At 41.7% G+C, this 25819-nt stretch overlaps 2 protein-coding genes across 2 annotated transcripts; both read left to right on the top strand.

The window, feature by feature from the left end:
- Positions 1 to 51: 51 nt before the first annotated feature.
- frg1 (FSHD region gene 1) lies at positions 52 to 13227 on the top strand. Its single transcript, XM_072462707.1, has 9 exons — positions 52 to 183; positions 508 to 575; positions 780 to 902; positions 4094 to 4151; positions 4353 to 4467; positions 6110 to 6214; positions 6306 to 6397; positions 12820 to 12930; positions 13028 to 13227. Exons 1-9 carry the CDS (start codon positions 125 to 127, stop codon positions 13062 to 13064), a joined length of 768 nt encoding a protein of 255 aa, XP_072318808.1. The 5' UTR covers positions 52 to 124; the 3' UTR covers positions 13065 to 13227.
- Positions 13228 to 13949: 722 nt separating this feature from the next.
- asah1b (N-acylsphingosine amidohydrolase (acid ceramidase) 1b) lies at positions 13950 to 24872 on the top strand. Its single transcript, XM_072462577.1, has 14 exons — positions 13950 to 14072; positions 14183 to 14229; positions 15587 to 15677; positions 15767 to 15853; positions 15932 to 16010; positions 16098 to 16172; positions 16988 to 17033; positions 17107 to 17251; positions 18380 to 18434; positions 18966 to 19047; positions 21515 to 21646; positions 22891 to 23014; positions 24309 to 24365; positions 24450 to 24872. The coding sequence occupies exons 1-14, from the start codon at positions 14004 to 14006 to the stop codon at positions 24537 to 24539; spliced, it is 1179 nt and encodes a 392-aa protein (XP_072318678.1). The 5' UTR covers positions 13950 to 14003; the 3' UTR covers positions 24540 to 24872.
- The last annotated feature ends 947 nt before the right edge of the window (positions 24873 to 25819 follow it).

Here is a 25819-nt window from a genome sequence, read left to right as displayed (position 1 = left end):
TTCCAGCTGTGAAAAAGTTTATCCGGAACGCGCAATGTTGTTATTGGTTGCCTTTTGTCCCCTTGCGGCTTCCGTAGTCTTCGGAGCAGTTAGCATAGCCACGTTCGACTAGCAGGTCTCAAACATGGATGAATATTCTCGTGTCAAATCTACAAAGCTTGTTTTAAAAGGACAAGGCAAGGGGTGAGTTGTGGTGCAGTTCTGCTTGTTTGACCTTTTTTCAACGTGAAATCTGGCGCTTATTTGACTTTGTGGACGTAATGCTAACCCAAGCCGCTAACTAGCATGTAGCATATCATACGCGGTAGGAGTTTTATTCCGTTTTAGCTCTCTATCAAAACATTGTGTGACGTTACTTCATCGTGAAATTGTAATTAATGCATGTTTAAAATACGTCTGGAAGGAATGATTATTAAGTTCTTGGGTTTTTTCTTTGCTAATTTATGGAGACAATGAGTTAAATTATGTCTCATTCACAATACCATTTTGTGTATTTATTTTTTTCAGAAAGAAGAAAAAGGACAAAGATAGGAAGAGAAAAGCAGACGACGGTGCAGACAAACCGGACATTGTTGGTATGTATGTTTGGAGTGGAAAAAAACTGTAAATCGAGCTGTAGCACTTGTTTTTAGGGGTATTTAGTCTGAATAATACTAAATTAACTTTTTCCTCTGTAAATCCAATGGTGTTAATCTACATACTCAATTTAATTAAGATGCTACGATTAGTGCAATTCTGTGGTCCAGACTGACTTTAAACACATTATTTTCACTCTGTAGATGGCTGGTGGACGGTCAAGAGATTTGGAGAAATCACAGGCACGGTTGCCATAGAGATGGAGAATAATGCTTATGTTCACGCACTGGACACTGGACTCTTCACACTCGGAGCTCCACATCCAGGTAAAAAAAAAAATCATAAATGTCTTAATCTTGTGGATATAGAAAGATGAAACCAACGAGACAGAAAGTCAGCATGAGATTTCTGGAAATTGCACTTTCAATCTGGGGTAAATGAGTAAATTATGTGTTTTCCTATCAAAACAATACTGTGTGACAAAAAAGAGGCCGTTGCACACTGTCTTCATCCAATTATAGGTGCTTTATTTCCTGTCAACCTAGAGGTAAGAGCCAAACGCAGCACTCTGATTGGTCATGCTTGGAGCAGTGTGTCCGAGTTTCACTTTGCTGTTTGAAAGAAGCTGTTCCAAACCCATGTATGAGCCCAAAATGCTCATGCGTGTGGATATTTACGGTGCACCAAAGGGTTTGTGCGAGCTATAGGAGAGTTTTAGTTTTCTACTTCCACTTTTGTGATGAGAAAAGATAAGATACCCCAGCTTTAATCCTTAAATACACATTATATTATTGGCGGTTGAGGGCTTTTCTGTGCTGTTCTGTGCATGTTGTCCTCGCCCCTGCGCAGGTTTCTCATGGTGCTTTGCTTTCCCCCACTACTCTGGAGACAGAACTCCTCTGAAAATTAGATTAAATAGGTTTTTGCTTGTTTACTACATGTAAATAAAAGGTATTTAAGTTTTTAAAATGGCACATTGTATTTGTCTGATGTCTCAATATTAGTAAGTCTTCTTCTTTGGTGTTTCATGGTGTTTGGTATCCAAGTGTTACATTACCGCCACCTACTGTACTTGTACGTCTTAAAAGTATGTGTTTTATGCTAAACTGGGGTGTGAAGAGAGAAAGAAAGAAAGAGCAGTATTTGTAAGTCATACACTCTGCCGGAGGCTCTAGGAAACCAATCTATTGCTTTATTATAACATGATTGTAAACGTATGTGCAAAACTGTTGTCGCTTATTAGTCTTTTAATCTATTAGTCTGTTCAGCATTTGAAGAGCGCTGTAAAATAACATATGTATCACGTCTAAACCTTGAAGAATCCATTCCAGTGGACAAACATGCGCTAAACGTGTCCAGAGCGTTAAATACACAAATGGTCAGAATCCTCCAGGCAGAAGCTTTTAATCAATAATATATATAAAAGAGAGATATAATCCTGTTGCTCCACACGTACATGTTGTCAAATGACTGTGAGTAACAACATTGAGCAGATGGCGGCTGCAGTAGCTCAAAATCTGATTATTATATTATCAGATATTTTGGGAGTTAAAGCTTGTTATTGTAAACGGCAGGATCTGATTACGCGCCGTAGATTTTGACCTTTACGTGTCATTTAAATAACTTTTACGCACATTAGATTTTGACCTTTGTGTGTCATTTTAATAACTTTAAAGGTCCAGAAATCGGTTTGTTGTTGTTGATTATGTTTTATTTGGTTTAACGTTTATACATAGGGCACTGATCTGGCACATTGATATACTGACCATTTCTTCCATAAACTGTATTGCTGTGTCTAGTATTAAATGTCTTTTATTAAGTATTTTTCAGTATTTATTGTAGTCTTATGTTCTGAGAAAATCCCTTGCTCTGACTTCAAGAAAATTGCTGAAAACGGCCCTCTTAACTAAGGAAACAAACGGCGGATTAAAACACTATTTGTGTTGTAGAAATGAATGCGCACAGCCGTTTTCAAATCCTTTGTCAAGTCGATCCGTTTAGAATGCGTGCAGTTGAGGAAAAGGACAAGTGAGCGTGATTTAATTCAGTCGGCGTCCGGTCGGAGGCGGCTGAAACGTCTGGGAGTTTTAAACGTCCCAATTCCCCGCTCAAGTGCCCGTCTCGAACACACGAAAGCGCAGCGAGTTCGCCGTGTAGCGAGGAGGCGATTAGGGATTCCATACGCTTTTCTGAAATTAAGTTAGTTGAGCAACCTTTTCCCGGTCACCTGCAGGTCAGAGGGAACATGATTTTAGGCTTTTCGCAGGAACACTGTCTGACACAGATCGTCAGGCTTTCAAACGCGAAAAGAAATCCTGCTCGGAATGCTCGGACGTGAAGTGGTTTTTGAAGGAAAATGTACAGTCGGCGCACCAGCCAAAAAATGCATAATAGAGAAGAAAAAACATATAAGTTGCACTGGAGTATGAAATGCGGTTGCAAGTGTGAAAATAACAAATAATATCACATATAAGTCGCTCTGTTTATAAGTATAAATATAAGTATTTGTCGCACCCCGGCTAAAACTATGAAAAAAGGTGCGACCGAAAAATATGGTACTCGCTTAAAGTTAGACATAAGATTTATACAACTATCCCTAATAATAAACGTGCAGTCACTGACTTCCTCTCCAAATACTGCATACTTGTACTCGAACATTTACACTTTTTAGACCAAGCATGAGGATAGGCTTTTAGATAGGATTTTGAAAATTTAGTCTGAAAAAAGTACTTTAGAAATTTGCGTGCACGCCGAATATGGAAAGCCAAAATTATGATCACACTCCGCCACTTGGGAGCGGCGTATTGTGCCGTGTTTTCCGACGCTTTTACTAAATAGCGTCTGACGTTACGCCGTGCACTCGGTACCGTGCGAGCGCCGCGGTGGCCGTCCCTGCACTCAAATGCCCCCAAAATACGGGAAGACGGGTCTCTATCTAAAAGCCTGCTGGGGTTATCCTGCTTTTGGGAAATTGAAGAATGGGTTAATGGTTTCGATATTGTGTTGTTGTTTTTTTTATTGAATTTCTTGTCTAACGTTCAATTACACTTTGAAATGAGTTATCTTCTTCTTCTTTGGTGTTTTATGGCGGTTCTCACGGCGCCTCTTTAGTTGTATGTCTTCAACACACATCGTCAAAAAATGTAATAAATAAATATAATAAATAAAGAGAAGGAGAGAGGTCCTGACAGGCCCATTGGGAACACAATTATAACATGGTTAAAAGCTCATAAAAGGTTATTTTTGTGACGTATATCCCCTTTAATGTTGATAAATTATAAGGCCTATATTATGCATTTCTTTGTTTCTTCAAATGTACTTAGTCCTGGTGTTTCCTGTTGTTTTTTACTTACGATAATGTAAAGTATTAACGGAGAAATACGTTAAACTGTTGTGTTTGTGAAGCACTTTGCGTGTCACCAAAGAAATGTGTGCTATAAAGACATTTTATATACAAAAATATATAAAACCCCGGACGGCTTGAATATAAATGACTCATGACGTTTGGATGTTTCAGATGACGAAGGGCCCGATCCTCCTGAGCAGTTCACCGCCATTAAACTCTCCGACACAAGGTGAGTTTCAGAGCCGCTCCCACAAATCAACGCTCTCCATTTCGCCATCGCAACATCGTTTGTATTGTTCAGCAGACGCCTCGACATAATGTAGATTCCGCCCCGACTCTTCATCACGTCGCACATTATCTGTCCCGGAGACAAATACGTTGCCTTCAGCCTGGCGCGTCGTGAGTAATCGTGTCTTTTCTGGGTTTCCAGGATCGCGCTGAAGTCTGGATACGGGAAGTATTTGGGGATCAACTCAGAGGGTTTGGTGGTGGGACGCTCGGACGCCATCGGAGCGCGAGAGCAGTGGGAGCCGGTGTTTCAGGACGTGAGTCGCACTCTTCAGAACAAATCATTTATGTTCTCATTGTGTGTTTTATTGATCACTGTGTAAGAGCTGTTTATCTGGGTTAGTCCTGGTTCAGGCCTGGTTTGGTTCTAGGTTAGTCCTGGTTCAGGCCTGGTTTGGTTCTGGGTTTGTCCTGGTTCAGACCTGGTTTGGTTCTGGGTTTGTCCTGGTTCAGACCTGGTTTTGTTCTGGGTTAGTCCTGGTTTGGTTCTGGGATAGTCCTGGTTCAGACCTGGTTTGGTTCTGGGTTAGTCCTGGTTCAGACCTGGTTTGGTTCTGGGTTAGTCCTGGTTCAGACCTGGTTCAGACCTGGTTTAGTCCTGGTTTAGTCCTGGTTTAGTCCTGGTTTGGACCTGGTTCAGACCTGGTTCAGACCTGGTTTAGTCCTGGTTTAGTCCTGGTTTAGTCCTGGTTTGGACCTGGTTTAGACCTGGTTTGGTCCTGGTTTAGTTCTGGTTTAGTCCTGGTTTGGACCTGGGTTAGTCCTGGTTTGGTTCTGGGTTAGTCCTGGTTTGGTTCTGGGTTAGTTCTGGTTTAGTCCTGGTTTAGTCCTGGTTTAGTCCTGGTTTGGTCCTGGTTTGGTCCTGGTTTAGTCCTGGTTTAGTCCTGGTTTAGACCTGGTTTGATTCTGGGTTAGTCCTGGTTTGGTTCTGGGTTAGTCCTGGGTTAGTCCTGGTTCAGACCTGGATGGGCAATGTTGGTGAAGCATTTTGTATATTACTTAACATTTATTAGTAGTTATTTTATTGTATGAACTACTTTTATTGAAACGGTGTGGATGACCTAATATGCTGTTACAGTAGCGTAAATAAATAAATAAAATGAAGAAATTAAATTTGAATAGCCCTGTTGTAAGCTAACACTGGCCACAAGGGGTCAGTAAAGGAACAACATTTCACTGAACCCAATTTTATTTAATGTAATATCCTCTAAATATTGTTAGATTCCAATTTAAATACTGTTTAAACTGTATATTTACAAATAAGACGATCAGCTATAAACTCACAGGCACAACAGGTGAAAATGAAAACTTCACACTATTAATGCTAAAACTTTCTCTAAAGTTTTTTTTTTAGCTCATTTAATAGTAAATGTCCTCTTACTTCATTGAAATGCCTCCAATCCTTTGTGTTTCTAAAAGGGAAACTCCTACTTTAGGAATAAAACTGATTACACGACATTGAAAGGTATTTAACTTATATCTAGGCTTGTTTGGAGTAGAAATCTTCTTTTCATCTTAAAATAACCCAATAAATGTGAATTGCATCATACGTATATTTCTAAATGATTCAACTCTTTACAGCTCATGTTCTGATGTGACTGAAAAAATATTGCTTAGTAATAATAAAACAATATACTAATAATGTTAAATAAAATAATATATAATCTTCAAAAAGTGGTGCCGTTATTCAACTCCAAAGATGTGATTGTTGTCAGTTTAAAGACTTTAAGATCATAATGAGATCTTTGTGGACCTGATCTCTACAAATAATGACAAAGTTCAACATTTGAGGATCATAACTTTGGATATTTCTGTAAAAAAAAAAACGTGAATTTCCCTCACTCTGAAACGCGACCTGGTTCTGTGTAATCTACCGTCTCCTCTTTGATTTCCCTTCAGGGTAAAATGGCGTTGCTGGGCTCCAATAGCTGCTTCATCTCCTACAGCGACGGCGGGGACATCGCGGCCAAGAACAAAACGGCGTCAGACAGCGAGATGGTGAAGGTGACGTGCGCGCGCCGTTTCACCGTGAGCTTCGGTGTTCAGTCCTCTTTTGTTTTCAAGTGAAGAACGTGTGTTTTTGACCCGTGAATAGATCCGGTCCAACACGGACAGAGACGTGAAGCAGAAGGACGACCTGCTGGAGGAAGACCGCGGGAACGTCAAGAACTGCGAGGTCAACTACGTGTACGTATCCCGCGCACTCAACCACGGTTTAGTGTCACGCAGGAGGGAACGTCTACTTCTGATGTTTGGAATACGACAGTATCTCTCTTTCCTCATTACAATACCTCAATGATAAGAAAAGCGCTCTTTGTTTTAGATAACTGACTGACATTTTCAGATAATTTCTTTATTTAACACCGTGGTCTCGTCGTAGTTCTGTTAAAGCTCAAATGGGGTTGTCAAAAGTATCGAAAATCGGATACAAATCGATACTGAACGGGACAAAACGTGACCTTCTCTGAACAGTTTTCATCAGAACTAGTGTCAGAGCACAAAGTATAAACTAATATTATGTTTTTTGTTTTGTCGTAAAACATCATCACGCTATCGAAATGGGGTTTGAAATGTTATCGTGACGACACAAGCTCAAGATCAATTAAATGGGTTACAAAAGGTCAAATTTAGTCTTGTTAATGTGTTTTGTTTTAAGATACTTACTCCAGTATGTAGTTTCAGTATCAATTAGTATCTCTTTTTCAATACTTTTCACAACCCTCGTCTTAATGCAAGACACGTGAATGAAGAATGCATAAAGTGTCTTAATATCTGGAAGAAAATTCCCTATAAAAGACAAATTATTATACATTTTATATATTGTAAATATTTTGTTCCATTATTTATTTGATTTGATTCAAGGTGATACATGTATTTTTTTCTTCAGTCATAACTCAAACAGGACTAATTACAGGACATTTTCTGTGCTGTAATGACAGCCTATTCTTTCAAATTTCATATGACTGTTATTATAAAATCTCAGAAATTGTGTAATAAAATCATGATTATTAAAGGTGGAATGGACGATTTTTTTCAGCAATTTTTTTTATCATATTTCCTCGTGGCGTGGATAAATCATTTGTCCTGCCACGTATCAATCATAAAACGCACCTATCGCTCACCTGCAGCAGCTTGCGGTTCTTCCCCACGTTTCCGCGTGTCTAAGCGCATTGATCTATCATAATATAGTTCCCTCAGTGTACGGGGCAAAATGAAAACGGAGAAAGACAGTTCGAGCTGACGCAGAAGTGGACAGAAATCTACGCGAGACGAGAGATGCGATGCGCTCCGTCGCGCTAATAAACAAACGCACGTGTGTGTTGTATCAGACCGCACGGGGGAGTGGCATGCGCACTTCCGCCTGCGTTCTCAAATCGCCGAAAAATCGTCCATTGCGCCTTTAAATATACATATTCTTTCAGCTGCTCCAAAATGTCTCCAAAACTTTGATTAAAAAAAATAGAAAATGTCATCTGAACATATAGTGAATATTGGCGTACTAGAATTATTTGTACAGCTTCAAAAATGGCCAAATATATAAAAATTAAACTTAAACCAGGGGTCCCCAACCTCTTTTGCACCACGGACCGGAATAATGTAGGTTTTATTTTCACGGACCGGTGTGCCAGTTTATGTGCGAAAGTGGGCGGGGCTTGGGCTTCCATTCGATTCAGCTCGGAAGGCGAAATGTTCTCAAAAGACGCGTTTGTACATTATTAAGTGTTCTATTCCAAAATATACGAATTGGAGTAACATAATGTACAGTTACACGTGTCCTCACTGTTCTTCTGACTGGTGGAAGCTCATCAGATAAATATGGCAGTCAGCAGAGTTGTTCCCTCAAATATACGTTTAAGATCACCGTCATTTTCAAACAGCTGATCCTCTTGTTGCACATGCTCGATTCGCCCGGTTTAATGGGTCGTGGATCCGTTCACGTGCAGTTCATGGATCTTTTGCGCACGGGAAGTAGCGCTCAAACTCTTGTAAAAGTAAAAACAGGTGATCGCGTAGCAGTGGCAAAATTCTGGCCCAGGTGACGTGTCCAAAATCCTCGCTGGCTCCTCGTCTGCTCCTCACTTGGCCTTTTCCCCTTTGCAAAAATGTTCTCCAAAGACTTTTTTACTCATTTTCGCAGCTTGTGGATCTACTTTTGGGCAGCGTGTTTGATGTGACGCGTCCACGATGACGCATCACGTATAATGCACATATCAGTTATGTCCTCACGCAGGACAAGAGCAGAGACATAATATACTTTCCATTATATTTAATGGATTTCATTGGCAATTTCCTATCAGGCTTTTCATTATACATCCACAGACGAGCTTATTAGTGTCATGAGGAACAGGCCAAAGTTACGTTGGAGAAGATGCGTCATCAGAGATTATTTCCAAACGCTTTGCTGACCGGTACCGGTCCCCGGCCCGGTGTTTGGGGACCCCTGACTTAAACTGTATATGTACGATGCATTATGTTAAATGTCACGACTTTCATTTCACCCGCGCTTAGAACAAAATTCTACAAAGCGATATCTCCATTATTAAAGGGGACGTATTATACAAAATCATCATTGACGAGCTTTTAACCATGTGACAGCGGCGTTTCCTCGTCAGTAATGTGCTCACCGTTGTGTTGCGATTGATTCATTTGTGTTTGAGTTAATCCTGTATTGTCCTTCCACTTTTCAAAAAATAACGGAAATGACAAATGCTTAATACAGTGAAATGTCATTTGTCAGTTCTGCAGATTTGAACCCGTTTCTATGACAAAGCCTTTTTAAAATGTTAAAAGTATCATTTTTAAGCGGAACTAAGTCACTTTGGCGATAGAGCTCCCCCTGCAGCTCCCTTGTGAAAATACATTGTCCTTTTTATTTCTTTCTTTACCATAATAAGTCAGTATAATCACATACAAAAATATTTTACATGACCAAATATTAGAGGAAAAAAAAGAAAAAGAGCCAGGGTTTCTCAGGAGAGTTATCTTCTGGTTTTCCACTCGCAGACAGCAGGGGGCGACGACGGATGCTTCAAACACCCCAAAAATACATATTTAACCGTCACGGCGACTCCCAAAGACGTTCAGTGAGGTGAAAATGTGACTTAGTTCAGCTTTAAGCCCTCATTCCATACCAAAAGCATAATGTCTCCTGTAAAACCTTGAAAATAGAGTATATTATGAATAGTGCTGCACCATAACACCTTGCACCTTTCTCAGATGTAATCACGCTTTATTATTCACACAAAAAGCCCCGTTCCAAAGTGAGAGGTGACTTTGACTCGTCCCGTCTCCCCGCGTCCTCGTCCTGTCATTAATCAGAGCTGCTCGCGCGACGGGCCCGAGCCGCGCGCCTCTTTAACCTTGCCTCTAATACGCACTTTAAACACTTTATTTGTAGAAAAACGACAACCCGCGCGATCATTTCCCCCCCATTACATCCGTCCTGCGCTGACAGCATTCTGACAGCCAAATCGCCTCGTTCGAGCTCATCGATCTCTCGCCCGTGAAGTCGAGATTGATGCGAGCGCGTGGCGACCGCACCGCGCGCTCCAGTCGTCCGCCGCCACCGCTGCTAGTGTTTTATACAGAGCATCTGCAGCCCATTAAGAGCGAGGCAATACGTCTGTCCTGGCGTTTGTTTTGCCACGAACTGCGGGGAAATGGACTCGTCGCGGCGACACGTTGATAATGGCTGCCCTTGAGCGGCCGCCGTGATGTAGAGTTAAGTGTCCCGAGCGCCTCTCGCGACGCAGCGCGGCCGGAGCGTCGTAAAACACTCGGGAGAGAGCGGGGAAAATGTTCAAATCTGTGTGGAAATGTTTTAGTTTTCATCAGGTTAATTATGTGTGTGTGCAGGGCGTGTTTTTGTGACGTTTGTTTTAGTTTCCAAAGACTCCATCAGTCGACTTAAGCTGAACCGTTTTGGAAAAGTGGTTAATTGAGGTTTTTTACCGTTTAACATGGAAGATTTTTCAATAGAACATAAATCTGTTTTCAGTACAAAGGTCTAAACTACAAGGACGGGTGATGTTTGATCTGCAGAGGAGATTCATCATCGTTTGACCTTTTGTGATTCAAACTGTTAAATAGTTAATAATTAGTAATAGTAAGAGTTGTTACTTCAAAATAATGAGTAGAAATGCAAAGTATTAAGATAAGATTAAAGATAAGGAAATTTCGGTGTTGAAATTCAAGTAGTTACAGAAGAAAATAACATAACTTATCGAAAGTTTAAAAAAAAAACACTCTTAATAGAAAAACTCTAACAAGTGCAGTGAAAAGAATTTGAGAGCGTTAAGAGTACTTAAGTAAGAGAAACTGTTGATGCAGTTTGTCCACATCAAGCGTTTGTCACTTGTAGACTTACTGTGGACAGAGTAACCAAACCTATTAGTAAAAGTGTACAGTATTAGTAAAAGTATCTGTGTACTTGAGTGCGACACCTCTTCACCTTGTACAGACACAGGGCTATTTTACATTTGGGAGTGTCTACAGAGCCGCGGCGCGCGACCGAAACTGCATGGGTTTTTTGTGCCGCGGCTCCTGAAACTGCTGGGCTATTTGACCGCTCCGGGTTAGGGTTAAGGTTAGGGTTAAGGTTAGGGTTAGGGTTAAGGCTGGGGTAAAGGTTAGGGTTAAGGTTAAGGTTAGGGTTAAGGTTAAGGCTGGGGTTAAGGTTGGGGTAAAGGTTAAGGTTAAGGTTAGGGTTAAGGTTGGGGTAAAGGTTAAGGTTAAGGTTAGGGTTAAGGTTGGGGTAAAGGTTAAGGTTAAGGCTGGGGTTAAGGTTGGGGTAAAGGTTAAGGTTAAGGTTAGGGTTAAGGTTGGGGTAAAGGTTGGGGTTAAGGTTAGGGTTAAGGCTGGGGTTAAGGTTAAGGTTAGGGTTAGGGTTAGGGTTAAGGTTAGGGTTAGGGTTAAGGTTAAGGTTAAGGTTGGGGTTAAGGTTGGGGTTAAGGTTGGGGTTAAGGTTGGGGTTAAGGTTGGGGTAAAGGTTGGGGTTAAGTTTAGGGTTAAGGTTAGGGTTAGGGTTAGGGTTAAGGCTGGGGTTAAGGTTAAGGTTAGGGTTAGGGTTAAGGCTGGGGTAAAGGTTAGGGTTAAGGTTAGGGTTAAGGTTAAGGCTGGGGTTAAGGTTGGGGTAAAGGTTAAGGTTAAGGTTAGGGTTAAGGCTGGGGTTAAGGTTAAGGTTAGGGTTAGGGTTAAGGTTGGGGTTAAGGTTGGGGTTAAGGTTGGGGTTAAGGTTGGGGTTACGGTTAAGGTTAGGGTTAAGGCTGGGGTAAAGGTTGGGGTTAAGTTTAGGGTTAAGGTTAGGGTTAGGGTTAAGGTTAAGGTTAGGGTTAAGGCTGGGGTTAAGGTTAAGGTTAGGGTTAGGGTTAAGGCTGGGGTAAAGGTTAGGGTTAAGGTTAGGGTTAAGGTTAAGGCTGGGGTTAAGGTTGGGGTAAAGGTTAAGGTTAAGGTTAGGGTTAAGGTTGGGGTTAAGGTTGGGGTTAAGGTTAGGGTTAAGGCTGGGGTTAAGGTTAAGGTTAGGGTTAAGGTTAGGGTTAAGGTTAGGGTTAAGGCTGGGGTAAAGGTTAGGGTTAAGGTTAGGGTTAAAGTTAAGGCTGGGGTTAAGGTTGGGGTTAAGGTTGGGGTTAAGGTTGGGGTTAAGGTTGGGGTTAAGGTTGGGGTTAAGGTTGGGGTTAAGGTTAGGGTTAAGGTTAGGGTTAAGGTTGGGGTTAAGGTTGGGGTTAAGGTTGGGGTTAAGGTTGGGGTTAAGGTTGGGGTTAAGGTTGGGGTTAAGGTTGGGGTTAAGGTTAGGGTTAGGGTTAAGGTTGGGGTTACGGTTAGGGTTAAGGTTGGGGTTAAGGTTAGGGTTAAGGTTATGGTTAGGGTTATGGTTAGGGTTAAGGTTGGGGTTAAGGTTAGGGTTAAGGTTGGGGTTAAGGTTAGGGTTAAGGTTGGGGTTAAGGTTAGGGTTAAGGTTGGGGTTAAGGTTAGGGTTAGGGTTAAGGTTAGGGTTAAGGTTGGGGTTAAGGTTAGGGTTAAGGTTGGGGTTAAGGTTAGGGTTAAGGTTGGGGTTAAGGTTAGGGTTAGGGTTAAGGTTGGGGTTAAGGTTAGGGTTAAGGTTATGGTTAGGGTTATGGTTAGGGTTAAGGTTGGGGTTAAGGTTAGGGTTAAGGTTGGGGTTAAGGTTAGGGTTAGGGTTAAGGTTGGGGTTAAGGTTAGGGTTAAGGTTATGGTTAGGGTTATGGTTAGGGTTAAGGTTGGGGTTAAGGTTAGGGTTAGCCATGAGGCTATATGGCCGTGCCGCGGCTCCTGAAACAGCTGGGTTATTTGACCACGCCGCGTCTGCAGCCACGGCCTTTACAATTACTGTAATTCAGTTTCATCACAACGAAGTAAATGTTAGAAAATATCCGTACTGTACAATGCTAAGCCACATGAAATCTGCCTTTGAAACAACACTAATTGTTCAGTTGTAATTAATTTGTCTTGGTTCCTAAATATCCGTAAATGCTTATCTTTTTAATGGTAGAAAAAATTCAGTTGTATCGTCTGGACTCTTTTAGAAAAACTCTCATCCAATGAATGAGGGATTACACCCACTTATGTTTCTGATATTTGTGCATTTACAGGAAGAAGTTCCAGAGTTTCCAGGATCGTCGACTCAGAGTCAACGAGGAAGACTCCACTAAATTAAAGAAAGCCAGAGGAGACGGGAAGTTCCACGAGGCTCTGCTGGACAGGTATGAAGATGATGAGGAGGATGAGGATGATGAGAGGAGGGTCATAAGCATAACAAAACCATACATATTATAAACTTACTTGTGTTGTGTTTTCCAGGAGAAGTAAAATGAAAGCAGACCGGTACTGCAAGTGAAGAAGACGTTTTAATATTTTTTGTTTTTATTTGTGGAACTTATGGTTTTAATAAACAACACATTGTCAAAGTTATTTTGTATTTTTATGTTGACTATTTTTATAGCTGTGGATGAAAATGGCTTGAGCTGACCTGTATAAAGTTATTACTGTACATTTTAAAATATGGTACTGTTGTATTTATTTATTTTCAAACAACATTTAGAACATTCATCTAAATTTCCTGCAAACTTTAACATCAGAAGTGAAGCCTGGAGTATTTATATAACTATTTAGTCTATATACATGACATAATCCATAATGAAGTGTTCTTTTAACTTAACACTATTAAACCAAGGTGTGGTTTTAATGTCTCTGTTAAAGAATAACAAGACCTGGAATAAGGAAACAATTTCACCTTTTTTCACAAAAGTCTGAAATATACTACTTTAAAACGATTGATGCTGTTGAGAAATCACATGAAATCAGATTTTAAAAAAATGTAATCTTCAATATGATTAACTGTTGATTTGAACACCTGTGTCTTCCCTGTATAAAAAGTTAATAAATACAATAAATTGAGCCTGTTTCATTAATAAACAGCAGATTCACGAGAGCCATCTGTTTGTTTTACTTCCGCGTGGAACAAACCAATGCGTTGCTCTTTTAGGGGTGGTTTCCAGAAATATTCTAATCTTTCTCCCATTTCTTCAACATTACAGACCGCAAACATGTACTTACGTCGGTATTTACTGACTAAAACAATTAGATATCTTTTGAAAAGCAAAATATATAGTGTAGAAATACGTTTTGTATCGAATGTGCCGCTACGCGCACACCTCTGTGGTAAAGGTGAGCGCGCCCTCACGAGGTAAACACGGACACTTCCGCAACAACACACCGAGGACACCGAGGACACCGAGCCCCGGAGCAGCCGCGTTTGGGGACGTTTTACCTCGAAATGTCTCGCTTCAATGTACTGCTTTTCACCGCGTTCGTGTCGGCGACGTGCGCGCAGTTCATCCCGCCGGTACGTGAGGCTCCGGCGCGCGGGTTTAACGCTCGGGCGGCGGTCCGAACATCGCGATCCCGTCGTGAAAACCGTGCGTAAATGATGATTATGTGTGTGTTTGTCCGCAGTTCACGGAGGAGTGCCGCACGGACATGTACCCGCCGAACGGACCCACGTAAGTTTGGACGTTTAGAACCGTCAGAAGTGAACCGAGGCGGGCCGAGTCACCGGTGTGATGCCCCGGGTTGTCATCTGTCAAGAACCGGTTGTGTTTTGTATGACAACATGTGGGAAATGCGATTAAATGGTTAAATTAAAGCAAGTAAAGTCAAATGAACAGCACTCACAATGTCCATGTGGTTTAAGTTTCATAAACCAACCACCATGCAATTAAAAAAGGCCAGTTAAAGTCGATGTAAAACGATAAACTGCTAATTAAAATCAATGTTGAGATAAAAAGTTGTTAGTTTGCAGATGTTTGACTCGGTCTATGGTTCACGTCGAACAACAACAGGCACAAAGTTCAACGTCTTCTCTGTCAAATCAACAAAAGTGAAATTGTTATTTTTTTCATCCCACAATGGAAAGAAATTTGTGTTGTTATTATACTCCAATAAAGGCGAGTTTAGCAGCCAAATACCAAATTAATAATTATGTTTAATGTTTGTGGATTTCTGTTACGTAGAGTTCTTTCAAAAGCTGAAAATATCCCAGAGTTACACGTGTTTTTAAAGTTTTAATCTCTTAATAATTGGTTAAAGTGCCAATTCTGACTTTATTTGCTGTATTTATCCCTGTTGTACGTATAAATGATAGTTTTACACCAATTGAGCAGGTATTTGTGGAGAAAACTTTGAAAAATCTGTAGACAACGGCAGGAGACAATCAAAGTTAATGCTAATGAAGACAAATAAACCACTTTTTTGAGTCTCTAAACATTAATTCAACAAAATAAAGTCAATCACATATATTTTTACTTGTCAAATAAAGAATTGTAATGTTAGATAAAGAACATAACACATAAAGAATTGTGACATGAGTTTCCCCCGTGTTTGCTGTGTAATTTCCTAGTGCCATGTCATCAATTACAAACAGGAAGTGAAATTATAAACCTTAAAAAATGTGCTATTCTGTGACAAAATTGTTATATATTGACTGCGTTTTAGTTCAACGAGTCATCCCACCCGTAGGGGGCGCTTTAATGTTAATGCGACAGGTGAACTACATTATTTAATTCATCATTTTCACGCCAAAGAGTTAAAATAATTAAAAACATGATTCATTCAGCGGGGGAAAGAGTCGAGACTAAAAATTGTACACTTAAATATTTGCAAGGTTCACTGCCCGCGTTCTTTGTTGAAATAAAACAAAAACTTTAATCAATTTTCAACATAAAAGCAGCAACGCGCCGCTCTCACACTGCTATATGTATCTATAACATCGCAAATAAATACTACAAATCAAAGTACGGCTTCGTTTAGCGAACATTTGGCCGTGTAAAAGAGTATTTCCTCTAACGATGCGGTTCTCAGGTTCAAAGGCGGCGTCGGCTGGTACACGGTGGACCTGGACCTGCCGCCTCACCGCAGATGGACGCCCCTGATCACCGACAAGAAGAACGATGTGAGAGCGTCGATTTCTGCTTTCCACACTCCGCCATTTTGTCCGCTTCCTGTATATGTACATTTTGATTGTTACGTTTGTTCTTTCAGTTGGTCAGCATGATTCAGGTCATCCGAGACCTGGCCACAGCGTTTGTGCCCAGCGGGAGACTTATCGAGCTGGTGGACCTGACCCTGGTGATCGTCTTTTCAAAATAAAAGCAGAATAACTGACGGTAATTGACGGCGTTTTGACCTCTGCTTGTTATTGGCCAGCCGTTGATGGTGGACACGCTGCCCGACCCGTTCAAGGACGAGATCAAGGGAATCGCTTTGGACTCTGGGATTCCGCTCGGTAAGAGAAGCGGGCGTTAAAGTGTCCGCTCTGTTCGGGAGGAGCGTTTGATAAACCGAGCGTTCTTTTGTTCCTCGTGTCTCGCAGGGGAGATCGCTCTGTTCAACATCTTCTACGAGGTCTTCACCGTGTGCACCTCGGTCGTGGCAGAAGATGCTGCAGGTGAGTGAACGGTCGGGTTGTTGTTGTTGTTGTCTTTTTGGACTCTCAAAGTTTGTGGTAAATGAGAATCTGTTCGAACCAGCTTAAAGCTCCTGAGCTGCAGTGTGTGTGATTGGCCAGTAGGGGGACAAATACTGAAAAATTGATATCGGAATTGTTTTGGAGCGATGCAAACATAGTAAGTATATTGTCTATATTTGTAAAAAGTTGCAGACCAGTTGCATAACCAGTTTAAGAATAAATATATAACAAATTTGCGGTGTAATCTTGAATAATGTGTTATTTCTTATTTTTTTAATTAATTTCCCAGTCTTGTGAACCCTAAAGCTATATTTATGGCACTTTTTAGCACATTGCTGATGGATTTTTACAAGGAAAATATCATCATTGAGATAATCCCAAATAAATCACTGTAGTTTTTTGAGGAAATTAAAGGCTTTTTGGTGCGGAAAAATACGGTAACTAAAAACTAGAACACAGCGCCGAAAATCCGCCGTTTTGAACAGGAAGTTAATGGACCCGGTTCTATTTTAAGCCGTTTTAGATCAATATTGCAATTTACGGCGAACAACATGTCAAATAATGAGCTACGTATGTTATAGTTTAATACTAATACGTCTCCTTTTAAACGATAAAACGTATAAGAGAATTTTGCACCACTTTTGAAAAGTTTTGAAGCAGGATTTGTCTTCTCTTCCTGTCAGAGAAAAAGCAAAAAGCCACAGATCTATTTCCCCCAGAAGCTCCGTTAGTGATTAAAGACTCGTGGACGGATTTGTCAGGTTACGTAACGTCTCGCACTCTGTCTTCTCCAGGGAATCTCCTTCACGGCAGGAATCTGGATTTTGGATTATTCATGGGGTAAGAACATCCCGTCATAAAGTGTCCGCTTGAAAATAAGCCGCCGTGTAAAAGCCCCGACGTTTCTCCTCAGCTGGGACACCAAGAACAAGTCCTGGATCGTCAGCGAGAAGCTCAAGCCGCTGGTGGTCAACCTGGACTTCAGGAGGAACAACAAAACGGTCTTCAAGTCCACCAACTTCGTCGGATACGTGGGCATGCTCACGGGCATCAGGCCGGTAGGGGGCGCTGCAGAGCAACGGGGCAGTTTGTAGATGTGGAGCTGGTGGAGAAGAAGGTCAAAGAGTAAAAGAAACATTTGTAGGAGTTATTATGGTTAAAGAGCTCACATAAATGTCACAGAAGGAAAAATGATAAAAATGGTGAATAAATAGTGACTGTTTAATGCATTACACAGTCACTCAAGTCACTACGATCTAAAAGGAAGAGACGTTTTCAAAAAGTCCAGCTTCAGATCCAAAGTAAAGGAACAAAGTGTTTCTGTGAAAGGAGTGAATTTATGGAACGATGTTGACAAAGAAATGAAAGAATCAGGAACAATAACTGCATTTAAGAAAGTCATGAAACTTATAAGTAGGAAAAAGAAAATTCAGTTAAGAGAAAGATAAGATATTCCTTTATTGTCCCACATGGGAAATTTCATTGTTGCAACGCAGGTAGATACAGAGGAAGATACAGAGGAAAAGAACAGATCACTTATAGGAAGTTTGAAAAACACTCTCAGTAGAAGATCTCTTATAAAAATCTTAGGATGTCCGCCGGGATAACGTGACGATCTCCGGGTAAGACGACTGTTCTCCGCAGTTTCATGAGTTCCTCCTTTGTGTAAACGCGGTACGGCGCCAGCTGGGGGGGCGCGGGGGGGCCGGGGGGGCTCGGAGCCAGGGCACATCGCGACGACACAACGAAAACACTCAATAATCCAGCCGAACAAAGTCAAGTCAAGTTCCTCTTTTATATAAACGTGTACCGGCGGCATACTGTACGTCAGCGGAGGCCGGAGGGCGCGGGGGGGACCGGAAATCATTTTGCAATGTTTTTTTGTGTGTTATTTTATAGCAATATTTATTGTAATGTGTTTTAAAATAGAACAAGTTGAAAAAGGGGCAGAAAGCACAGCTCGTCTTCGTGCTCTTTTTATTCATTCTTTGTGTAACTGTCACTGATAATGTGTTTTATATGATATGAATAAAATAAAATAAATAGAATACAAATAAATAAATAAAATTAATTAAGATGAATAAATACATAAATGAAAATTAAAAATAGAATTATGAATACAATTTTAAATTAATTTAAAAATACAATTAAAATGATTATAAAATGTTGACACTTCTTGTCCTCAGCACTTGTTCAGCCTGACCATGAATGAGCGCTTCAGTCTGGACGGAGGATATATTGGTGAGTACGAATAACAGTGTAGAAAACAACATAACTCCATTACCTGCAGAAAGACGATCAACATTTTTAGAGGATTTTTCAATAGTTCATAAACCTTTTCTATCCGTCTGTATAATATATTCACGATCAGAAACTTGATTCATCCTCCAGGGGGCAATTCATTTGAGCAGCGTCAGACGATAAAAAAAAAACAGTTTTAGCAAAGCAATCGCACAACAAACACCGTGGAACCCGTTCATAAATACACACGGTACAATAAAAAGCCTCGTAACACTTATACAGATTACTGAGCGGGCGCTGCAAAGAGCTTAGCAGCGGAACATCGGTTGGAGTAAAGGATTTTTAAGCGGTGGTTAGTTTTTACACAGAGATAAAACGTAATGTCCTCCAGATGGCGGCAAGGAAAACTCATCTCTCAGGTCTGTGGTGCTGTTGTGACTCGTCGTTTAATTGCATTGTGATCTTAATCTAGCATGTCCTATGTAGAGGATGCATTAGCCCCATATACGGTACTTGTGCTCTCGTTTGCAGGCATCCTGGAGTGGATTCTGGGTCAGAGAGACGGCATGTGGATGAGCTTCCTCACGCGATCCGTGCTGGAAAACGCCACCAGGTTTTTTGTCCATATTAGCCTTTTGTATTGTGTAAAAGGGGCTTCGTATCATGTAAAAGGGGCTTCGTATCGTGTAAAAGGGGCTTTGTATCATGTAAAAGGGGCTTCGTATCGTGTAAAAGGGGCTTCGTATCGTGTAAAAGGGGCTTCGTATCGTGTAAAAGGGGCTTCGTATTGCGTAAAACTGGCTTCGTATTGTGTAAAACGGGCTTTGTGTCGCATAAAACGGGCTTTGTGTCGTGTAAAACAGGCTTTGTGTAGTGTAAAACGGGCTTTGTGTCGTGTAAAACTGGCTTTGTGTCGTGTAAAACGGGCTTCGTGTTGTGTAAAACGGGCTTCGTGTCGCGTAAAACGGGCTTCGTGTCGCGTAAAACGGGCTCCGTGCCGTGTAAAACGGGCTCCGTGTCGTGTAAAACGGGCTCCGTGTTGTGTAAAACTGGCTCCGTGTCGTGTAAAACGGGCTTTGTGTCGTGTAAAACGGGCTCCGTGCCGTGTAAAACGGGCTCCGTGTCGTGTAAAACGGGCTCCGTGTTGTGTAAAACGGGCTCCGTGTCGTGTAAAACGGGCTTTGTGTCGTGTAAAACGGGCTTTGTGTCGTATAAAACGGGCTTCGTGTTGTGTAAAACGGGCTTTGTGTCGTGTAAAACGGGCTTTGTGTCGTGTAAAACGGGCTTTGTGTCGTGTAAAACGGGCTTCGTGTTGTGTAAAACGGGCTTCGTGTCGCGTAAAACGGGCTCCGTGTCGCGTAAAACGGGCTCCGTGCCGTGTAAAACGGGCTCCGTGTCGTGTAAAACGGGCTCCGTGTCGTGTAAAACGGGCTCCGTGTCGTGTAAAACTGGCTCCGTGTCGTGTAAAACGGGCTTTGTGTCGTGTAAAACGGGCTCCGTGTCGTGTAAAACGGGCTCCGTGTCGTGTAAAACGGGCTCCGTGTTGTGTAAAACGGGCTCCGTGTCGTGTAAAACGGGCTCCGTGTCGTGTAAAACGGGCTCCGTGTCGTGTAAAACGGGCTTTGTGTCGTGTAAAACGGGCTCCGTGCCGTGTGAAACGGGCTCCGTGTCGTGTAAAACGGGCTCCGTGTCGTGTAAAACGGGCTCTGTGTCGTGTAAAACGGGCTTTGTGTCGTGTAAAACGGGCTTTGTGTCGTGTAAAACGGGCTTCGTGTCGTGTAAAACGGGCTCCGTGCCGTGTAAAACGGGCTCCGTGCCGTGTAAAACGGGCTCCGTGTCGTGTAAAACGGGCTCCGTGTCGTGTAAAACGGGCTCCGTGTCGTGTAAAACGGGCTCCGTGTCGTGTAAAACTGGCTCCGTGTCGTGTAAAACGGGCTTTGTGTCGTGTAAAACGGGCTCCGTGTCGTGTAAAACGGGCTCCGTGTCGTGTAAAACGGGCTCCGTGTCGTGTAAAACGGGCTCCGTGTCGTGTAAAACGGGCTCCGTGTTGTGTAAAACGGGCTCCGTGTTGTGTAAAACTGGCTCCGTGTCGTGTAAAACGGGCTCCGTGTCGTGTAAAACGGGCTCCGTGTCGTGTAAAACGGGCTCCGTGTCGTGTAAAACGGGCTCCGTGTCGTGTAAAACGGGCTCCGTGTCGTGTAAAACGGGCTTTGTGTTGTGTAAAACGGGCTTTGTGTCGTGTAAAACGGGCTCCGTGTTGTGTAAAACTGGCTCCGTGTCGTTTAAAACTGGCTCCGTGTCGTGTAAAACGGGCTCCGTGTCGTGTAAAACGGGCTCCGTGTTGTGTAAAACGGGCTCCGTGTCGTGTAAAACGGGCTCCGTGTCGTGTAAAACGGGCTCCGTGTCGTGTAAAACGGGCTTTGTGTCGTGTAAAACGGGCTTTGTGTCGTGTAAAACGGGCTTTGTGTCGTGTAAAACGGGCTTTGTGTCGTGTAAAACGGGCTTCGTGTCGTGTAAAACGGGCTTCGTGTCGCGTAAAACGGGCTTCGTGTCGCGTAAAACGGGCTCCGTGCCGTGTAAAACGGGCTCCGTGCCGTGTAAAACGGGCTCCGTGCCGTGTAAAACGGGCTCCGTGTCGTGTAAAACGGGCTCCGTGTCGTGTAAAACTGGCTCCGTGTCGTGTAAAACGGGCTTTGTGTCGTGTAAAACGGGCTTTGTGTCGTGTAAAACGGGCTTTGTGTCGTGTAAAACGGGCTTTGTGTCGTGTAAAACGGGCTTCGTGTTGTGTAAAACGGGCTTCGTGTCGTGTAAAACGGGCTTCGTGTCGCTTAAAACGGGCTCCGTGTCGCGTAAAACGGGCTCCGTGTCGTGTAAAACGGGCTCCGTGTCGCTTAAAACGGGCTTCGTGTCGCTTAAAACGGGCTCCGTGTCGTGTAAAACGGGCTCCGTGTCGTGTAAAACGGGCTCCGTGTCGTGTAAAACGGGCTCCGTGTCGTGTAAAACGGGCTCCGTGTCGTGTAAAACGGGCTCCGTGTCGTGTAAAACGTGACTGGTGCTAACGTGCCGTGCGTCTGCCGCAGCTACGACGATGCCAGAAAGCTCCTGGCTCAGACCAAGCTGCTGGCCCCTGCTTACTTCATCCTGGGCGGGCAGCAGAGCGGTCAGGGATGCATCATCACCCGCTCCAGAGAGCTCAGCCTGGACCTGCTGGAGTGAGTATCTGCACTGGACACAATCGAGCGTGAGCGAGCGAGCGTGCTTAATTAGTCCCAGGAAAGTCCCATTGAGTTCTGAGATCTTGAATATTTTTCTACGTCTAGAGAAAAACATCAACTTGTGTTTTTTTTTGCATTAAGAGAACATTAAAATTCAAAAAGCTGTGGCAAACGCTTCAAAGCATTAAAAAATTGTCTGTGGCAAAAGAATTCATGTAAATCATGTCATCAGCATAAAAAAATACCACATGCACTTTTACATTCTGTCCCACATCATTTATATTAATAGTGAAAAGAAGTGGGCCTAGTTTTGACCCTTGTGGCACGCCTCGAGTAATAGAGGATCTGAACACACATTTAACCCTTTGTTGTACTTCAAATCATCTTTGTGACAGAAACGGTTTGTTCTGAACGTCCAAAGTATTAGTCTTTGCTTTAACGTCTGATTTACTGAATCAACAGATCAATGACAATAACATACTTTTGTTTTTTTATCAAGAGCCAAACAGATATTGAAATCGGGATAGAATTGTGCAAGTCTCCAAATAAGTTTTAGAATGCTTTGAGTTAAACTTATACCGTATATATACCATATTTTCCGGACTATAAGTCACACCTTTTTCATAGTTTTGGCCGGGGTGCGACTCATACTTATATTTATACTCCGGAGCGACTTATATGTGATATTATTTGTTTTTTTCTCACTTGCAACTGCATTTCATACTCCAGTGCGACTTGTATATGTTTTTTTCCTCTCTATTATGCATTTTTTGGCTGCTGCGACTTATACTCCGGTGCGACTTATAGTCCAGAAAATACGGTATATGGGATATAATTTTTTTAATTTTTTTTTTAAACATTTGCCAAATAGTGAACCCTCTTATCACTGATGCCGTCCTTCATTTGACCTGTAAATGTTTGGTTTTACCCCTGGACCATTGTGGACCGCCCTGGAAGCAGAACATGTAACAAACAGGCCGTCTCGGTTAGTTTCTCCTTGAAAAGAACTCTTAATACTTTTCATAATCGTGGGGACAGAAGTACAATATTGAAATACAGAGATTACGTTACTATCAGTGCCGTGTAAATAACCATTACAACAATATTTGGGTTTTGAGCTTGTGGTTTTGAGCTCGTGGTTTGACTGCTGCTTATCACGCGCTCGTCTTGTGCAACCGCTCGCTCGAACAGAACGTGTCGCTCCAGCCGCACGTCTAAAGATGTTTTACCGGTTTCTGCAGCTTGAACGTGAAGCTCGGGCGCTGGTACGTCCTGCAGACCAACTACGACCACTGGGAGGAGCCCTTCTTCCTGGACGACAGAAGAACTCCCGGCATGACGTGCATGAACAAGACCACGCAGAACGTAAGCACCGTTTGTATTTTCATTCGTTCATACAAAGTACTGCGGTTTGTTTTGGCGCTGGGTCGTACTCGCCGTCGTCATGGTTCTGGAATCAAATACCACAGTCTCCTTTTTGCAGTTTCAGTGTTTTAATCGTACAAATAATTAGGCGATTTATGTTGTTTTCCCCCAGTATCAGCTTTATCTAGTTTCTCAATGTTTACCGTATTTTCCGGACTATAAGTTGCACCTTTTTTCATAGTTTTGGCCGGAGTGCGACTTATACTTATATCTATACTTATATACTTAGACTCCGGAGCGACTTATATGTGATATTATTTGTTATTTTCACACTTGCAACTGCATTTCATACTCCAGTGCGACTTAAATATGTTTTTTTCCTTCTGTTATGCATTTTTTTGGCTGGTGCAACTTATACTAGTGACTTATAGTCCGGAAAATACGGTATATCGAACACAAAACGGAAACATTTATTCATCCCAGCTGTGCCAATTTTCAAATTAAGTGGACCATTCTTCAAAGGGTGTATATAACAGGTTTTTACAATGTTCTAATTTTGACTTTATTTGGTGTATTTATACCTGTCGTACATATAAAGAATAATTTTAGACAAATCGAGCAAGTATTAGTGGAGAAAATGTTGAAAAACTTGTAGAAAATGACAGGAAGTGACATCACACCAGGAACATGACTCATTCCTGTCAAAGTTTGTGCGTAAATTACACAAGGAAACAACTTTTTTGACTCTTTAAACATTAATTCAATAAAATAAAGTTGCTCTGATATATTTCTATTCGTCGAAATAAAAATAATTGCGACTTTAGATGGCTGCTGAGTCATTTCATAGTGTGACGTCATCAATTACAAAGAGGAAGTGAAATAGAAAACATAACAAAATGGCTTTTCTGGGATGATTTAAAATGGCAGCTCTAGTTTGACGCTTCCCAGATATGATATAAAGTAATGCTGATCAACGACCTCTAGATGGCGTATTCTTGCAGACAAAATCGTGTTTTTTCCTTCAGAAACACGAATTGTACACGTGATTCTGAAGTTTTTCTTGCTTTGTCTGCGCCATAAAACGTTTAACAGCGCATTTGACATTTGTGCGTAAACCAGGTAGCGATTATTTGATGACTAAATTAGCATGTTTTAGCTATGTTTAGTGAATTAACTGTTTATAGACCTGGTGTGGAGCTCAGAAAGTCAAACGTTTTGTATTTTTTAGGCGGAACTTTATGTAAAAAACTTGAATCATTGAATTGAGACACACTTTTTTGATTTCTTTTTGCAGAATATCTCAATAAAAACACTGTACAACGTGCTCTCGACAAAGCCCGTTCTAAACAAGGTGAGTTTTTGGTCTTTTAGTGTGATAATCCAGTTCGTAAAAAGAGTAAAATGGTTCATGTGAAATATTTGCGGTGTTTTTCAGTTGACCACGTACACGACACTGATGCGAGTGTCAGACGGCACGCTGGAGTCCTACATCCGCGACTGTCCAAACCCGTGCATGCCGTGGTAACACCTTCACCGCATGAATCGCAATCCTAAATACGCACTTTTTACAGCCTGTCGTCGCCTAAACCAAACTATGGTCCAGTCGTCGTAATTGTGACTTTTCCGCGTTTGTATCAGTTCAGGGATTACGATGATTTTTGTTTTGCTTTCTAAACAATCCTTTCGACTAGTGCAATTTGCTAAAACGAATCCAGATGTAAATGTGTTTTTCTAATGATGCGATGTAGTGGAAATTGTGAGTACTTTAAACCAAACTGTAAAGACGCCGCGTTGTGCCTGTGAACTGTGACCGGATCCCACAGACTGTGCCATAATAAAACTGGAGATTTTGAGTAAATTTGTTAAGTGTTATTTCTTTTTTACTCATGTCAGAAATGTTTCAACACTTGGATTAGATTCAAGCTGCAGTGGCAGTGATGGAATATTCAGATGCACGTTTGAAGTTTGCAGTGCGACACGGACACATTCATACTTTGGCAAACAAAACTGTAGAGCAGGAACTATTTTGGTAGTCGACTTATTTCTAATGTACAATAGGACGTCACGTTTTAAATACATTATCAAACAAGTACAGGTCAAAATATGGCGAGTGAAAGCTTCAAGACAGAATATTTACAAATCAAGTGTATTATTGGAGCGGTTATTGTACTGTATTTTCTGGACTATGTTTTCCATAGTTTTGACCGGGGTACGACTTATACTTATATATATACTTATACTCCGGAGCGACTTGTGATATTTGTTATTTTCACACTGGCAACCGCATTTTATATTCCAGTGCAACTTATATATTTTTTGGCTGGTGCGACTTATAATTCGGAAAATACGTTACTTATTTGGTGATTTTGTCCTGGTATAGTCCCAATTTTAACATTGTTGTATAGCCCAGATAACGATTACAATAATTAACACATGTCCTATAAAACTGGACTTAAGACTAATTTATTACTTTTATCATGGCAAACAAAGTTTAATGGCTAAAACGGTAAATACATGACTCCAAAAATTGTTATTCCACTTCCAGAACAATAAAAAACAGATTTTAAAGATTTGACAGTTTATTTAAAATGCATTAGAGTTTAATTACATTGAACCTAAACAGAACTCAGTGTTTGAACTCAGGCTTAAGGGGATCAAATGTCAACTATAAAAGAACATGTCAATCAACCACGACCTCATGTTTGTCTAGTGTCTCTTCTACAGTATTTTCTAGTTTAGGAATGACGTGCAGAGACGTCCCGAGCAGCAGCAGCGGCGAAAACATCCAAACACATCAACTGAACA

This window comes from Eucyclogobius newberryi, unplaced genomic scaffold (assembly GCF_026437365.1).
Source record: "Eucyclogobius newberryi isolate DKJ021-1_F unplaced genomic scaffold, fEucNew1.0.hap1 SCAF_4, whole genome shotgun sequence".
Lineage (NCBI taxonomy): Eukaryota > Metazoa > Chordata > Actinopteri > Gobiiformes > Gobiidae > Eucyclogobius > Eucyclogobius newberryi.
The sequence above is the reverse complement of the archived record's forward strand: the minus strand, read 5'-3'. Positions and strand labels throughout refer to the sequence as shown.